Source organism: Chanos chanos, chromosome 13 (assembly GCF_902362185.1).
Source record: "Chanos chanos chromosome 13, fChaCha1.1, whole genome shotgun sequence".
Taxonomy (NCBI): Eukaryota; Metazoa; Chordata; class Actinopteri; order Gonorynchiformes; family Chanidae; genus Chanos; species Chanos chanos.
In genome coordinates this window covers 16,987,859-17,006,780 of record NC_044507.1, presented here as the reverse complement: position 1 = coordinate 17,006,780, position 18,922 = coordinate 16,987,859, and the positions used below count along the sequence as shown (strand labels likewise).

At 39.9% G+C, this 18,922-nt stretch overlaps 2 protein-coding genes across 2 annotated transcripts; both read left to right on the top strand.

Moving 5' to 3' along the window:
* Positions 1–2,494: 2,494 nt before the first annotated feature.
* LOC115826050 (epoxide hydrolase 3) lies at positions 2,495–6,000 on the top strand. Its single transcript, XM_030789730.1, has 8 exons — positions 2,495–2,504; positions 3,098–3,351; positions 4,093–4,178; positions 4,569–4,726; positions 4,800–4,928; positions 5,077–5,180; positions 5,370–5,518; positions 5,751–6,000. The coding sequence occupies exons 1-8, from the start codon at positions 2,495–2,497 to the stop codon at positions 5,998–6,000; spliced, it is 1,140 nt and encodes a 379-aa protein (XP_030645590.1).
* Positions 6,001–11,049: 5,049 nt separating this feature from the next.
* Positions 11,050–14,626, top strand: lpar2a (lysophosphatidic acid receptor 2a). The gene is made up of 3 exons (XM_030790789.1): positions 11,050–11,129; positions 11,947–12,785; positions 13,529–14,626. Exons 2-3 carry the CDS (start codon positions 12,041–12,043, stop codon positions 13,837–13,839), a joined length of 1,056 nt encoding a protein of 351 aa, XP_030646649.1. The 5' UTR covers positions 11,050–11,129; positions 11,947–12,040; the 3' UTR covers positions 13,840–14,626.
* The last annotated feature ends 4,296 nt before the right edge of the window (positions 14,627–18,922 follow it).

Here is an 18,922-nt window from a genome sequence, read left to right as displayed (position 1 = left end):
AAAATGTAAGTACCCTCTCCCTGCCCTATCCCAGGTGTATTTCAGTAAGGCATAAATGCTGTTTACAACGCACTCTGAAACAGGTTCATACGCTACATAGATAATATAGAAACAACTCCAAATGCACTCTGGACAGCCTTGTCTTGCATTACCTTACTAGTGGTATGATTAAACAATTTACACCACTGCAAATAAGGGGGAAATCACTGTCATTTGGTAGGCCTACTCATGTGAAGACCTGGCGAGATTTCAGACTGTTGGTTTTCTGACGTAAACAATATATCGAAGCAATATATTTGGAGAAAACAATGAACTGGGGGAATTTAACGGAGTAGCTGCACATGGATTTTTTATTTCAGTCTCGCTCCGCTTTAGGGGAAATTTGGAGGGAGTTGACAGTAGTGACTAAGCTCTGCAAAGCAGGTTAGCAAAGTGTACTGACACGACACTGGAATTTACCAATATCCAAATACAAGGTTGCAATCTGTTACAGGTCTCCACACACATAAGTTGACGTTAATATCAATGCTGACAGCACGTGCGGCAAGCCGTTCAAGTAGGGAGAAGAAAGGTGTGCAAAGCATTTTCCGTGGTTACATATGTGAAGACAATGTTTGAGTGTAAGTAAAATGTGATGTACATAGCCACCATAAGAAGAGAAGGAGGATGGTGCTGTGATGTCTACTGTTAACGTTATCTAAAACCGAAGGCATTAGCTATCTTGTTAGATAGCCTGCTAGCCATCCGGTTGACTGCCGTGTTTGCGAACATAAACAAGCTCTGAAGAATCGTGCTAGTGAGCATAAGGCAAGTCATATAGGAGTGGCATCGGAAATTATATCTATTTTGCGTTCTTACAATGGTTTCCTTTAAAACGCAAACGTTTTTCCCTTTCTCTCTAGTCCTCCGGGGAGCGCACAAAATGGCGACTGCGGGCAGCTCCGAGTCCTTATTTTGAGGTCCCAAGGCACAGGCGGTCAAGTCGTGGTATCAATGTTGTGAGAAAAAACAACTTGAGGACCACCGAAAAGAACTGCTTAGCTAAGAAAATGAATTCGAGCAACAATATTAGGATTCAGAGACTGGAGCCATTGGGACGCATCCTCTCCACTCCGAAAGAGGCTAACTTAACGTTTTGCTACCAAACCAGCAAGCTAGCTACGTCTGTCTCCTACGCCGCCGTGCGTATATTTTAAGTATGCTGCCCAAGCTTACGGATCTGACGTTGCGTGATCTGTCATATAACGTTTCAAAACACAAACTTAGCGCAGGCAAGGAAGACGTGCCAGCCTGTCAGCTGGGATCAGCAAACGATTTGCCTTCACATTATGCTCTAACTAATCAAAAGAAAACCCACACGTGCAGTCAACTAATGCAAATTGCACATACGCAACCTTGTGTATACGCTTTCCCAGAATACCACGTAAAATCCGTCGGCATTCCCGAAAGGACAAACGTGAGATTTCGTACATACCTGCTGTTCTACCAAATTCAAGCTACGGTCAGGAGAAAACGTAGCTAAACAGTCAGAGTACTCTGAACAAGCTATGAAGAATATGGCCTACGGGCTGATAAACAACTTAGCCAGCTAACGGTGTTAGCTAGCGAAATAGCTAGCGACAGTAAGGATGGCCATTGCGAAGATATAGTTACAATCCATACAGAAATACAAAGATGTAAACCTGTCCTCATTACATTTTTGAGCGCAGCATTTACTGTTACTTAAACTTAATAATGTGAAGACAGTGTCTGACTTGCCATGGTCAATGGTAAAAATATCAGAAGTACACATTACTTTACGTTCATCAACGGTACAGGCCTCCGTTAAGACTCATCGTTCCAGGCTAGCTAGAAAGCTACCACCGCGCACATGAGACATTTACCTCAATATTGACCAAGTCGTTTAATCGGTACACTAAAATCGACAATATATGCGTGCCTCGTTAGTTATACTTGACTATAGTGCACGACCCAAACAAATAATTGTTTATTTACCTTATTTAATATGTTGTCAAAGCGCGCGGGCTCTTTCTTTCCCAGAATCCAGAACAAACAGCTCTCAACGTCAATGACGTCATGCGCAGACAGGACGCACAGAACGTAAGGACAACACACAGAAGCAATAAGGAAATAACTAAGGTGACATTTCATGGTCTTCCTCTTCACAGCCTATTATCATTTTCACATTTAGCATACTTAAAATCTGGAGAGTTCATAAAATAACATTCTCATTTTAAAGGTTTATTTACACTGAAACTTTAACTGTTCTGCCCAGTTGTAACTATGTGTATGAAAGACAATATAAAGTTGCTGAAATTGGAAGTAAAATCAGTTCTGCCAGGTTCACTGCAGTAAGTAAAACATTTTTCTGGTGATCAATTCTTGAATGATATAGACATCATCCGATATCACTCCAGCACTTAAACAACGGAAGATAGGGATTAGAGCTAGTTTCACTTTGACAGGTTGACAATAGCGTCCACGGAGCGACGCCATGTGGCAAGGTTGTAAAATACATTCTGATTACAGTGTGGATTAGTTCCCTTTGGTTGGTTTTGACTCTCAGTTTGTAAGACTACAACTTGATCGTGATGCGGTAAAGATTACAAAAAACGAAATATAGGCCAACGAATGGTTTGAACGTAATATACAGTAGCCCCCCCCCCCCCCCCCCCCTCCAAAAAAAATCCTTACGGTCAAAGAAGGTTAATGCCAGTGGCAGCATAAAAGCAGAATTCTGCTGTAATTAAAACAAACTGACCCAGTGTCAATGTCCTGTCGATAATCGTATCCATTATAAATTGCATACAAAATTCCATACAATTTTTTACGATCATAAATTCCGAACCGGCCAAACGTCCATCAAAAATTTACTTGTATCATTTTAAAATCAGTATCAGATATTCCTGCGATACCTTTTCTATCAAAGTGACAGCCACGTCACAAAATAGTCACACGTGGGTTTGTATCGTTTGAACGCTGAATTTGTCTTTCACCGAGACCCCTGCTGAAAGCTGTAGTAACAACGAGGTAAAACAGCAGTCTCAGAGGACGAGCTGCGCTCCATGGCTACTCTTATTTAAGTATGAGCAATAAGCTTCCAATGACATTAAAATGACTATTATGTCCATTCTATTAATTCCGACCCGCATAAGTCTGTGGCTGTTGTCTTTACTGTACTGGATTATTGTGTATGGCACGGCTGCTCTAACGGCCTGCCTGGTCCTTATCCGTATTGCATGGAGAGGACTTAGGGATCCACATGGGACTTTTCGGTGGACTGTCCGCAAAAAGATGCCCGTTTGTCTTCGGGATCCCACTCTTGGCAAACACGGCTTTCTTTGGGGAAGGGTGAGACGACCGACAACTGCACAGTGTTCCACTATTTAGTTTCTCCTAACATTTTTTTTGTCGAATTATATAAAAAGTAACACAAGTAACGCAGCATTATTACTGGGAAATTGTGTCACGTATATAAATTACTCCTTTAACCAAATATGGGAAAAAATGACGGAATCTGTTATTGTTAGAAAACATACAAAGAGCCATAATTTGATAGATAACGAAACACATACATAGTAATAATAGCCGGCAGTATTTATTTGACGCATTTTTCTATATCGTTTTTGCACTGTTAGGTGAAAATGAAGTATTATTTAGTGCTGAAATGAAAGTGGGGGGAAGGTTAAATATCCAAATGTTGTGCCTCCTATCTAATTTTAGTACACTCTCATGAAGAACTGGTGGTCAGTGCAACGGCAACTAGAGTTTAACCCCTATGACACACCAAATGTCAAACTGTATCATGTCTGACTGTTCCCTAAAAAATCAGTTGAAGTTTACAGAAACGTTCCGTCTCCGTGTTTTTCCACATTTAAAACACAAAATTGAACAATCGCTTGCGCTGAAATTCATTCAGATAGTACAGTTAAAATGATTGATATGGAAAATCATGGTTTCTTCTTCAGAGAAAACAGTTTTACAAAACAATCACTGGCACTGAACTTTTGAATTTCTATGCAGTGACTGAACTCGTGCTTAAAGCACACAATTTCTTGTGAAATGAATATGTTTCACTTTCTACTGCCTTAGAGCTCTGGCCTCAGATTCCACTATGTAATCAAGGGTGACAGCAAAAATCCCCTGATGCTCTTTCTTCATGGATTTCCAGAAAATTGGTGATTATCTTTTATTCTTTTCGTGGACTTCTTCATGCTTTTATCCTCATCTGTTTCCCCATATGCCATCCTTTTGGCATTTCATTTGAAGGAATTGAGATGCTAACAGAATATAGTAAAACATGACCACTGTAAGCAATTAAGTTCTCTAATGCAGCTGTAATATAAACGGCTAAACCTACAGCAGCCCACTGGAGCAACCTACTGTTGAGTTCCTCCACTTCTGGAAACATGCTGCACTTTTATTCACATTGGCTCAGATGCATTCATTCGTGAGTTCCTTAGTCAAAAAAACCAAAAAAAAAAATCAGCTAAAAAAAGGAAAAAAAAGGACTTTGAATAGGACTCGGGATAATTTCACCTCCCGAAAAATAACAGTATCTTCTACAGGTACTCGTGGCGTTACCAGCTAAGAGAGTTTAGCAAGCAGTACCACACAGTGGCGCTGGATCTTCGTGGCTGTGGACTCTCTGATGCTCCCAGTCGATTGGAGGATTACTCCCTGGAAAAGCTTTTGTATGACATAAGGGACGCAATCGATGAGTTAGGTATGTCTTCAATTGTGTATGCAGAGTCTAGGCAAAAGGTCAGGTTATTAAACAGATGTATCTTTGCTTACAGGTCACACGAGTTGTGTGCTAGTGGGCCATGATTGGGGGGGTATGCTCGCCTGGCACTTTACCTTGGACAGGCCAGACATGGTGCAGCGCCTGGTCATCATGAACGCACCCCACCCCGCCTCTTGGCTAGGTAACGTACGTCTCAATGCGCACTCAGTGGATAGGCTTTGAATGATGCCAGTTAACTGTTTACTTCCGTGCGCCACTTGAGTGAAACCCGTTGCAATTTATAAGCAACAGGTGCACACTGAATCTCAGTGTTGTCTCCCTGCCGGCAGATGCGGTATTAAGGAGGCCCTCTCAAGTCCTGCGGTCTGGCCATGCTTGTTTTTTTCAGCTGCCCGTGCTGCCTGAGATTGCACTTTCTCTAGAAGATTTTAAGGTGTCTAAAATAAGCACTTGCACCTGCATGTGACACTGCGATTCCTTCCTCTCTCGTTGTTTATCTGATACTGACAAGTGCTGCTTTCGGGTCAAAGTGTCGTGACAGGAAGCCTAATAGTTTCATCATCCTGTTTGGTAATGTGTTTTGCCATAGCTATCAGTTTAACTCCGATTACTCCTGCCTCAGTTTGTGCGTAGTCTGCTTTGCGGTGGCCGTGTCGGAATTCGAAACAAGGCGAGGAAACTTACCGAATCTGAGCTGGAGGGCTATCTGTACCGACTGTCCCAGCCAGGGGGACTCACCGGTCCCCTCAACTACTATCGCTCCTTCCTTAAGTAAGATCCTGGTCACAGATTTATGGTTTTGACATATTTGCAATGTGTTAAAAAAAAAAAAAAGAGTCACCCAAAAAGTGAAAATAATGTAAGAAATGAAGACACTCACTCCAGGATGAACTGTCAGAAGAATGTTTCAGTTCTGCTGTATTTAAGTTTGAGCCTGCATTTTTATTGCTCTGTTTTATTTCTCTCTCTCTCCCTCTGGGTCTCTCTGTTTTTGACATTTCAGTAATACTCTGTACAAGCACCAGGATGTTGGGGTGACCTCCATGGTAATATGGGGTGAAGCAGATGCCATGGTGGTGGAGGGAATGTCTGGGGGGACGCGGCCCTATGTCCGGGGTCCTGTTGTCATTCATACCATCCCTGACTGTAGTCACTGGGTCCAACAGGATCAACCTGAGACAGTCAACAAACTAATGTGGGACTTTCTGCTCGACAGGGATGTTTTGTCAAATCTCCATGTCGAGACAGGTTGAGCTGGTGTACATTTTGACTTCAAGAATTAAGCTGGAACTATGTTTAACGTGTCTCAGTGTTCATTGAGTGACTCTAATATCAGGAAATATTCGTTTGGTTCAACATCTACTCCTAACACCACAAAAGCAAACAAGATCAAGTTCACAAGATCAAAAGATCAAAAACAAAGTCAAAAGATCAAAAACAAAGTCAAAAGACGTCAGTTTGATTTAGTGGACGTGTAAGGAAACCTTTAAGACAAAATGATGATCTTTTTACATGTTTGTTTGTTGGTTTAAAAAACAAAACAAAACATAGATGCCAGTATGCATGATATTTCTAGAAACCGTTGCTTTCCTGTTATCTATTTAGTGACATCATTTACAATTTACAACTTACAATTTTGTTATTGGCAGACGCTTTTAGCCAAAGCGACTTACAATCAATGCATCAGTCGGATTTCTAATACCTCATGAGCAGAGATCACAATAAGACTGAGCGTCAATTTGTCCCTTCGTATTGCGCCCCTGGAATACTTTGATTTACATCTTTGTTATAATGACCTCTTTTTTGGTTCTGTCTGCTGGTATCTCTCTCTCTCTCTCTTGCTTCTGGTATCACAGTAACCAGTTCCTGTTGACAAAACACAATGTATTATCGTCATAACAACATGCCATGTTTTGAAACCCGCACAGTGCCGTCACTACTACATATTCTATCACACTGAGCCCCCATCTTAACCCTTCCTTCACAACATGTATGACTGTTCAAACCTCTAACCCAAGAGATCCTTCCATTGTAGTATCTTAGTTTTCTTCACCTTCCCTTATCTGATAATGCTGTTTGGAAGCGCAGTACAATTAAGTATATTTGTTGTTCGTTGATGCCAAGATTTGTTTTGTAAACATTTGTTGGTAACTCTTTGGGTAACTGTTCTGTGAGGAAGGTAATCAGTAATCCATTCAGTGGTGAAGGCAGTTACATATAGATATGCTGCTCCATTTTTTTTTGTCTTTGCTTTTGAACATTGATTTTGCTTCTAAAGAGTCCGATACATAGGCATTTTATGATCTACAATCATTTCAATTTAACAGTTAACATACAAAAATTCAATCTTCTCTGGTTTATTTGCACTACAACTTTGCTTCACAAGTACATCTTTTGCATTTGTCAATCTGTTATGTTCTCAGAATGATCGGAATACTCAATGTCCAAGTCAACACATAATCATCTTAAGTGGCATCCCTACTTTGTTGATAATACATCAACATCATTTGACACTAGTTGTTTTATGTATAACCACTTACTGTTATGTATACATTGGCTAATAAATTCATAAACTTTTTCCTTACACCTCCTACACAGTATTATGTATTTATTAAGATACAGTATTACAAATTACAACAAATGTTATCAGGTTTTCCAAAGCATACTTACTTTTAACTGTAATGCTTTTTTAAATTTTTATTTATTTATTCATTTTTGGAAATGAGTCGTATCATTACTAAGCCCCTGGGAGGACTCAGTGAAAAAAATCAATGTAATCATTAGTTTCGCATTCCCTCACCAAAACCTTTGCACTCCCTTGCACGTCCTGCAATCTCTGACAAATGAGGAACTCTCAAGTTAGGCTACCATTTGCTTGTGTGTCAAAGTGAAATTTGGAACGACTCATTGGATTTTACTTTGACCTCAACCCCTTTTACTTAAGCCTTATGGTATCCGTATTAATGCATGCGTAGATGGGATATTTTTTGGGATTGCAACTAGTGAGTTTTCATTGTAGCTGTCTGAACTGCATCTTTTAAAACCGTTCCCTAGTATGAGCTGGATGACAACACAGGTGCGGGATTAACACATCAGAGCATCAAAGAATAACAGGGTTCCCAATGGCCAGCATTGTACGCCTTTCCGGAGTTTCAAGGAAGCAGTGACTACCTTTCACCAGCTGGAGATGATGACATTCAGATATGCAAAACTGAATGCACCTTTCACCAGTCAATCCCATGTGACTCAGACACGTGTAAACTATGCAATATTATCACAACCCAAGAGATCCATGTCGAGCTATTGATTTGAATATACACATAAGAGAAGTTCTAAAGGCATGTCTGTGATTTGCTCTAATGTGGAGTTACCATACCTTCAAAATGTTGTCTGTTTGCATTGAACATTTCATGCTTTAACTGAGTTATGTGGAGATACTGTATCAAAGACTGAAAATAAATAATCTGATCATGTGTGAAAATGAAAGGAAAGCGTGAGACTGATGTTATAAGTCTTTTTTTTCTTCTTTATAAGACATTTGTTGCAGCAAACATTGAATAGCCATGGGTACTGAGATAACACTCACATCCCACTGATTCTTAGCAGAGCTAGCAACATGACTGATCACTGAACTGGCCTGTTGGACCCAGGCCAGGGGTCCCAAAATCAAGGAGGCCCCTAAGGAAACTGAGATTATAATTTGTTTTGATATTGAACAAGAAGTGTATGTGTTTTGTGTTAGCTGTTGCCATCTCTTTTGTATGTAAAGTATGTGTGGTGTGTTTTTGCTGGCAGTTCTTTTTTTATTTAGATTTAATTGCTGTGCAAAACCAACTTTTAAAGAATGTAACGCAGTACAGAAGTAACCAACAGTGACACCGATATGGTCCCCAACTGAAATAACTGTCATAAAGGCAGTTAAGATGTATTTAGCAGAAATTTATAGAAACACATAGCACTCGCTGTTTTTGCTGACAATTTAGTTCTGCAGACGTAACTCGAATTAATAACATGATGTCGGTTCACTCTTGGAACACTGATTAAACTGGGAAGGAGTGGAGAGGAGAGGTGTGTAAACACTGAGATGGGACTGGATACCAGAGTCAGTCAACTGAAGATTTGGATTCCTTTCATACTGAGTGACTTTGGTCTCTCACAAGGATCAAGTCCAGATACATCTCTGACTTACAGAGGCTTGACAAACTGTTTTATCTTACCTCTTTGGTTTATCAATTGAGTTGAATGAAATTACTTAAAAATGTGCAAGAACTAAATTTTCAAGACTATTTCCACAATAAAAATGGTTTTCAATGGAGAGTCCTTATGGAAAAATTATACATTGGGCTCAATCGATTCAAACAAACCAACAAACAAACAAACATCAATAATGATGTAAGCGTTCTCTCACTCACCTGTACATGTCCATGCATTTACTGGGTGCATAGATGGCATACAACAGCTGAGCCTTTTTAAACCAACACCACTGCACCCAAAATAATGTTTACCATGCCCTCTGTTGGTGAGTGAGACACTAAGAAGGGGCCCTGTCCACACTGTCATTGCCGTCCACTACAGATCCATGAGTCGTGGGTGACAGCACTTTCTCTTTTGGGCAGATATAAAGTCTCAGCTTTTTCAGTTCAGCTTTTTCATAGAGCTAGAGGCGTGTGGTATCCATATAAACAGTTCCTTTTAAAATCAGATACTGTCATTCTAAGGTCCTCCATTGTTACCTTAGTTGACATCCATTTTGGGATTTTTTTTTTTTTCCAGTTTTCACCATCGGAGCAACAGTTGTGTGTTTATTATTTATATATGTTCCACCTCCACTTTTTGACCACACCTGATTTAGGCAGTTAGTATTGTAAAAATGAAACCACTCAATTTCAAGCCTTTTGTAGTGTTTTACTGTGGCCAAGCAGCATGTTTGACTGGAAGATCTGGATAAAAGATGTAGAATGGGAGCCATTTACCACAAAATATTAACTGAATTTAGAAGTTTGACCGGAATAGTATGGGTCTGGTCTTCTGAGATACTTAATAAATGAAACTTAATAGAAGACTGTGACAGGCAACACATTATTTTTTTTTATTTTTGTCATTTCCCTGTTCGCCCTGTCATGTGGAAAATTCTTTTGACCTTGATTTTAATGGTCATACTCCATGTCAAGGTCAAGTAATGGCACCAATAGGCTATGACATGTATTTTAGATTCTTGCTCTGTCCCAGCTCACCATACATCCGGTTTCTTAATAAAGGGCCTAAGACTGAGTCCATATTCACACTCAGGGTGTTAAGAAACCTATTCAATTACTCGTTAAATGAATAAAACCTCTCTTCTGATGAAGATACAGTGTAATTGGGATGAGATCCCAGTGAAAGGCATGCAAACACTCCATTCTGCCTACTTAAATGTGTTAAGGCACATAAAGGTTACATATGCTACATAAAGGTTAACTCCTGACACAGGAATACAGGAATGTTCACAACATATTAGCTGGAATTTCCTCCACGTTATTCAACCGATAGGTATTGCTAAATAAAACAAAATATTTGGCCTACAAGAAATCGAAGAAATTTGAAATTACAAAGAAACACCACTTAGCATATTGTGTGCTCTTACCTGAAATTACATTAACATTTGCTACACAGGGTGTGCTTATATGTTTTGGATGTTACAGTGATAGGCTAAGTTTGACTGAACAGTGTGACTGTAGAAGGGTTTTTTTTTTTTTTGGCGAGATGACGTGGTTTAGTGACTAACCCAGATAAATTAACTCAGAGTAAGTAGTAAACTTCCTAATAGATGAGCCCAATTGCTTAATTCTTCTAGCAGAACAAAGCCATAGGACTCTTCTATTAGCAGGTTTACTACTTACTCTGAGTTAATTTATCCGGGGTAGTCACTAAACCACGTACTTGGAATACCCCCAAAGCCCTTTCGTAGGGAGCGCCAATGTATTGCACGTGAACGAAATATCATGATATTTTTTTTTCACCGTGTCCTCTCGGAGTCTCCGTAGTATCCTTTATAAGTCTTGACAACTGCAACCTATCCATGCAACCTGTACGCTTACTGATCTCTAGTAACAGAATGATTTTTCTGTATTCCGCTGAATTTTACCCAAGTAATCTTCAAATGTAAGAACAGATGTGGTACGAACAGAAGAACAACTTTGCGCTTTTGAAAACTCAGCCAATCAAAAACAGCGGGTTATGACGCGCCTGGAGTGGTTGATCTAAAAAACCAATGAGATACAATCTCATGTTACTTATATCCCCTATAAGAGCGGTGCTACTGATTTGTCAGTCGGGCAGTGCAATGAGTGGTTTCAACACTGTACAGTCGAATGTGCCAGTACTCAGCCACAGAAGCGTGCTTGTAAGTGATTTTTTTTCTTGTTACATCAATGTCGTGATATTTTTGAAGTTCACACCATTTTCACTGAACGACATGGAGATTATTTAGAATGTTGGCTATGCTTATGTCGGGTAATCAGATTGACATTATACCTTTTCGATACCTAAGAGCCTAAAAACAACACTTGAGTTATGTGTTCCAAAGCTAGGGCGCTAGGCTTACATCTCCCTCTCTCTCTCTCTCTCCCTCTCTCTCCCCCTCTCTCTCTCTCTCTCTTTCTCTCTCTCTCTCTCTCTCTCTCTCTCTCCAACAAGAAATCAAGAAACGCACCTTTCAGTGGTCATTTTCAGTTCCTAGTCCCGACTAAAGTTACTTTTTTTGCATGGTTAAAACCAGAAATACCTGAACAATTATGACAAGTGTCGATGACGAACATTTCGAAGGGATCGAATTACCTTATTTTGGTGTTTTACAAACAAATGTGAAAATGTAGCTCTCGGTGAGTATGAAGTGGGTATTCACGTAAACTTATTATTTTAGGTCAACAATAGGTCGCCGCCTTTTCCAGGATGTGAAGCACATTCACTTTGAAGTCTTTTGGCCGCTGTTGCCTAGCACTGTTTTTAACAACTGAACTTTACATGTGCTGTTCTGAGTCAGTGTTTCTGAGTGACTTGAACGAGAGGCAGACGTAAATTCCAAAACGATTCGTTGCGTCTCTCCAAATATCACCTTGATTGTCAGTATTACTGAGATATCTGTGTAAAAGCTCTAAAAAGAATCTAACAGTTTCTTATTGATTATGTAATGACGACACTTTTTATTGCATATTTTACAGATGATTACGAATGGAGGGAATTAAATCGATGGCGATAAAGGTGAATGGTTAGTGCTGTGAATCTGACACTCCGCTTCTTAACCCTTGTAAGGCCATGCCTGCTGAAGATTGCCTTAAATATGGGTTTGATGACCCTGTTAAGTTTTTCTACAACAGAAGTGGAAAATTCATCAGTTCAGAGTGGGAAAAACGGGACTATGTGGTCGTGGCACTTGGCCTTCCAGTTTGCGTCATTGTTATCCTCGCCAACCTGATGGTTATAACGGCCTTCATCATCAATCGACGTTTCCACTTTCCCATTTACTACCTGCTTGGTAACATGGCAGCTGCGGACTTGTTTGCAGGTATTTCTTACCTCAATCTTATGTTCCATACCGGACCATGGACTATTAACCTCACGGTAAGACAGTGGTTTATCCGGGGAGCGTTGATTGACATGAGTTTGTGCGCGTCTGTAACGAACCTTTTGGCGGTGGCTATTGAGCGTCATCAGACTATTTTTGGAATGCAGTTACACAGCAAAATGAGCAATCGTCGAGTGTTCATACTTATCACCGGCATCTGGATGCTGGCTCTAGTCATGGGTTTAATGCCCATCATGGGCTGGAACTGCATGTGTGGCCTGGCCACTTGCTCCGTTGTATCACCGCTGTACAGTCGCTCTTATCACGTGTTCTTGGCCATACTCACCTTAGTGATTTTTTCTATTATGGTGGCTATGTACACACGCATCTTCATCTACGTACGCCACAAAAGCTCCTCTATGTCTCAGAACACATCTCAGGTACAGCACAAAGAGACTGTTGTGAACCTAATGAAGACGGTCGCCATCGTGCTGGGTAAGCAAACGCTGATCATGTTATCAGAATGTTGCATGCTTGTTTCTGGTTATCAGATTTTCTGAAAAAGGCACAGTGAGTCACACAGCCTAAAAAAAAGCAGTAAGTCCAGATACTACCCTTAAAACTAATATATCTTGCTCTGTAGGAATACCAATTGTGCAGTGTGTTTTTACGTATACTTAACACATTTTTAACACAAAAATAAGAGCAATAGATGTACAATATCAACTGCAAATATTTTAATTCATCACATTTGTTTTTAGAATAACCCTCTATGCTGAAGTTGTGGTCATATCGTTTCTCAGTCAGATGTGCCGTTGCAAGACATCTAGTCAAACCAGTTCTGCAAGCTTTGTTTCCTGCGTTCAAAAACACCCAGATACAAAGCCTCTGTTTCTCCTCCACCAGTCACACATAAATCGCATTTCGCTAGGCTGCATATCTGCTGATGTTTCCGTTCAATGCAGCGGTCTTGAATTTGTGGGGTGCTGAGGCGGGAGAAAAAGAAAAGGGGGGAAACCCCCCCCCCCCCCCCCCCAAAAAAAAACAGAAAAGCCAGCAAACCTTTAAACTACAGAGGCAAAAGAAGAACTAAGCTTTTATGATAAGCTCAGATGTTTTGATTCCTTTTAAGTACACCCGTATAAGGGCATTGCAGCTAGCAGACAACAGGATGTCTAAATCCTGCATACCAAACCGTCTGAAGATTTGTAACGATACACCTGCCTTTGGCTTCCCAGGTGCCTTTGTGATATGCTGGACCCCTGGCATGGTGATTCTGTTGCTGGATGGGTTGGACTGTAAGACCTGCCAGGTTCTACAGTTTGAGAAGTACTGCTTGGTTCTCGCTGAGTGTAACTCCTTAGTGAACCCCATCATCTACTCATACCGTGATGTGGAGATGAGAAGCACATTTAAACACATTCTCTGCTATCCTTGGAGGAGGGGACGATACCAGCAGGGAGAACCTTCCGGTGCCTATTTTGACACAATAAAGTCGGAGGTACTGTTTGAAAAACCCACTGTTTGTGATGACTCCAGGACATATTAAGATATCAACTTCACGTCACACTGTCCAGACTGTCCCTCCTGTTGATTAATATTTAACTGCACTTCAGACTTTCATCCTGGAGAGTGGTATGTTTACAGGTTTTGTACATGATTAAGTGCCGAATGCAGCCAAAAACGCCTACAGGGATAGGCCAGGAAGAGACTACTGCTCGCCTGACCTGACACAATGGCATTGTTATTCTGTGTGTGTTACGAAATGGCATTGTAATTGTGTAATGTTCGGTCGCTGGGATTATAAACGTTGTTTGAATCTTCCTAGTGCAGAAGTGATTTGCATGTGCTGTCATTTGTGGTTGTATGCACTCCAAAATGTGACGTCAGAATTCACCCATCCTTTGTTTCTGTCCTCAGCAGGTTCGACCTGTGCTTAAATTCATTACAATGATGCACAAGTTGGTTCGATATTTCCTCAAAAAGAGAACCAATTGGAGAGAGATCACAGGAAATGTCCATTTCCCAAGCGCTGTAGCTGGGGACAAGACACCCTGCTGATCAGGCTTGTGAAAACCACTAAAATGAACTGTTGAACATAAGCCTGAGGAGAGAAATCAGAAATGGTTTTACAAAACCATCAGTGTTTAGATCAGCAGCAGTGACATGGTTTCAGGTGTGAGCATTTGCCGTTTTAAATTCCTTTGCAGTCTGATTTGCTTACGTATGTCATAATATTTTGTCATTGTTGTTACTGAAATATGTCGAGTTTACCGAGAAATTTAGCTCAGTTTTGATAGATGTATGTGATATTAATGTTCTGCTACAAAAAATAACTGGACAAACAGCTGGATATGTTGGACAATAAATTTTACATTTTTTTTTTTGCCAGCCTTTTCACGTAACTTTCCCCAATTTTAAGAAGGTGCATTGAAAAATGTCCATTACAATGCATATTTACACAATTCAAGGAGCTTAAAGTGAATCACCAACTCTTCCCTTCATATAGTTTAAATCTAAGGCTTGGTGAGTTGTTGACAAATCAGCCCAACCAATTCACCAGGTTATCAAAATGATGTACCTTCAGTCATTTAGGCTCACAGAGGTAAACCAGTTTTTCCCGTTCCTCACTAACTCAAGTTCAGGAGTTCAGTCGCACAAGTTCAGTCACTTATCTTCATTTATATAGACCAGAGGTCACGCTTTATGCAACAGATAACACCTCTTTTTGTCTTCGGCAGTTGCACCGAAATAATGATATCCAAATGATTTTCAAGAGTTCAGTCTGTCTGATAATGACGTGGACAGTGAGAGGAAAGTGGCCAAAAAGGAATGTTTGTGCTCCTATAGCCGACTGAAAACTAAAGGTCCAAAGATTACAGGATGACCTGTAAGTTAATAATTGATCAAGCACTTTATCTGACTATTCTCTGAATAAAAGCCAAAACTGAATTGGAACTTTGGAGCTGATAAATGTATGATTAAATATAAAATAGTAATGAATAGTTAGGTCACTGGAGCTTCATTTGAGTTGTGGCAAGTAGACTGAAAAAAAAAAAACAAACAAAAAAACTAAAACCTGAACAAGGTAAGATTGCGTCAAACAGCGCGATTTAATTTTTCATTTGTTTCAAACTTTTGTTAAAATGGAGTGAATGTAGTAACTCAAAATCATAGTACCCATTAAAGTAACACCCCCTCCCTAATAAACAACCCAGAATGATCAAAAGCACACTAGATCATTTTATTAGTTTTTGTTTTTCTAATAAGGAACACTACAATTTTCTCATATTTCTTTTGTTTTTTTTTTTTTCTCTTACTATAGCAGTTCTAAAGTTGAGGTATAAAAGGAGTTTATACAGACTTAACAAGTCTGAAAATGATGGGGTTTATATACAAGAGAAATGGAGAGAGTGGGAGAGGTAGAGAAGAAGGGAGGAGAGAAGAAGAGGTGAATACAGAAGGGACATGAGGGGGGGGGGAGGAAGGAAAGGAGGTACTACAATTCTAATGAAATAAAAAACATTTTTTAAAAAGTTATTTGTGTCGTTTGATTTGGTACAGTGGAATTCTCCTTATTGTGTAGTCCTTGAATATCTGGATTTGTTTGCTAGATTTGCACTAATGGGAGAGCCTACCTGCACATGAATTTATCATCATTTCTGTTTTGAAGACGAATCATACACAGCATAATGCTACGCGTTCCTGGGATTTAAGGTACTCCCTATTAGGCAAGCAATAAAATAGGAGATATTTTCATTAGTGAAGCATAAGAGAGTTCTGTGATTCTCTGACGTTATCTGAGGCATAGGGTACCGGCACAAGGCTTTCCCCATGTACAGAGGTGAATGAGTGGGCTCCTGCTTGCATGAAGAGCCTAATTTAGACTTCAGGGGCTCTGTGATCCAGTGCTGATCCAGTCACACTGTTCTCAGCCATCCTTGACCATTATCAAACAATTTCTCCAGCTATGTGCTGTTGTCTATAATTAACTTTAAGCTTATTTCAGTGACTCATGATTTCTGTTGTCTATCGGCCTAATTAGACACGCAAAGGGAATTCTCACGGCACCAAATGCAAACGCTTTCGATTCAGACAAAAGACACAACGTAAGCAAGTAACACTCCAAGAAACCCAAAATTAAAAATAAAAACCCTACCTGGGGGAAAAAAGGAACAAAAACTAAAATTAACAAATACTACTTAAGCTCAAGAGCAGAGTGAAGGCAAAATAAACCAGGCAATTAAAAAAAAAAAAGGAAAAGAAACCAAAACAAGTACATTTATAAAAAGAGAAATACACTGAAACATTCCACAATCTGTACAGTGACATCCATAGATGACTGGTAGAAAAAAAAGGAAACGAAACCCCCAAAATGAACAAATAAATTTGGTGTAGTAATATGATTAGTTCTGAGAGATAAGCATAGGAAATGTGTAGAAGTAACAGTAAACTACAGAGAACACAATCTGAATAATACCTTGAAAAGCTCCTCAGAGTCTGTTCCTTATACAAACAAAACCCTAATTTACACTTCAAAGTTATTTTTGTTTTAGTCCTTTGTTTAATATATAGAATTTCCATTTCTATATAAAAAAAAAAAAAAAACGCCCCTTGTGTTACCATGACTTAAACCATGAGGGAAAACGGGAAAATGACATTTGAAAAAGGAAAAACAACAACAACAACAACAACAACTGATTCATTCTCTATATTGGCTCTAATCTGCCGGCCTCAAATGATCACACCCAGTGCTGATTTTTGGTTAAATTTTAAACAGGATAAAAGCCCTTGTTAGTTGGCCATGTCACTTTGCTAAAAGGGTAATTAAAAAAGGGGGGGGGGGGGGGGGGGGGGGGGAGATCCTGTGGTGTGGATTAATTTGATAGGTAACAGTAGGGACGGCATGCGTGTTACGTGGAATGGGTGCTTCCAATTGCACATAGAATACAATCAGTTCAAATGTACAACAATGAGTGACAAGACACCTCAACCCCTTAATAAACACTCACACGCAGACACACAAACACAGCCCAAACAAACAAACAAACGAAAAGTAACACAGGAGGCCATAGGAAAGCACGTAGAGAAACATGAAAACAAAACGATTCCCCAAAAACATCCTCCTCTTCCGCAATCTGTAACAATCATATTGTTCACGTCCAACTATGACTGAGTTATAGTTTCATAATTCTATATTTGATAATAGCATTTTTTTGGTTTGGAACAATACAAGTAACAATTGTAGCCTGTAAGTTATGGCCTCTGAGAACATAGTTTTCAGGTAATGTGGGCAGTATGAGACATGAGGTGCTGCCATCTGCTGGTAAAAAGCGACACTGCAGGGACCCACAGAGAAAGTGAAAAAACATGACCCCAGTCAACAGGACTGGAACGGCAGTACTTGTAGTACGTTTGTTTTTTTTTTGACGCATGTTCAATATTCGTTTTTTTTTTTTTTTTTCTATTTAACATTTTTTTTTTTTTTGGTCTATCAATTTATATCCCCGCCATTCTATACTATTTGTTTATGAAAATAACAGAAGTTAAATCTGACAAAGTTATGTTAATGAACAACACTAAACATCCTGTAAGATAAAAACCTACATGCATGGAAGACGGTCACATATTTTCTTCTTCTATGTTTTTTTCCTTAAAAAAATGTTTGTGCCCCCCCCCCTTCTCCCCGACTTCCCTCCCTCCCCAAACACCCCCCCCCCCCCCCCCCCCCCCCAAAAAACCAATATCGCTGCCCATTGTCATCTCCCAGTGTAATATCAATTACTAGTAAAGTCTACAGTGTTCTCTTATTTGGTGGCTGGTGCACTGTTGTTGAAAATGGAAAAAGGAAAAACTACAAGCACTCTCACTATCTTAAACAGGCAAAAGAACAAAAACAAACAAAAAAAAACCATAGCTGACTGCTCTGATGACTAATGTCGCTGGGAACTAGAGAGATATTCAGCCCCCAAACAATCAACACATTTCCTCTTTGACCTTCCCGCCCCCTGCCTTGACCCCTTACCTGTCCACATCTAAGCCCCTGCTCTTCTGTCCACCAGCGGCAGAAATGCAGTGCTGACTGCCCTCTGTATGAAAGCACTACGTGTCTTAGAATTTGTTTCAACACCAATGAACAAGCCATGTCGTTAGATATACTTGTGCTTAAAAAGATTTTAGGACACAACATGAAACGTTTTGCGTGTTTGAATGTCAAAGCTAAGCTCACTGAAATAATATCTCAAACGTCGGCAAAGCACAGTGGATGTGTCTGAAAGACAACGTGAGGTGGAAGAGACACTGCGTGGTTTTTTTTTAGTTATCTGAGGTTGTTCGTAAGAGGAACGGAAGTGGTGAAAACCTTCGACAGCACTTTGGTTAAAGCATAATGAAGGAGCTTGTTTTTTTTCTGTTTTGTTTTTTTTTGTTGTGTACTTCTTGATCTCCACAGTGACTGATGGAAACGGATGTGTCATCGTGCCGGTAAATCCTTCACGTATGTGATCACAGGAATCATTTCCAGAGTCATACAGGAAGTTCTTCCAGGAGGGAAAAAAAAAAATCCAAAAACATATGGACAGGTTAATTTCAAAGCAGACATAAACTAAACATGTGGGTGAAGACCGTCACGT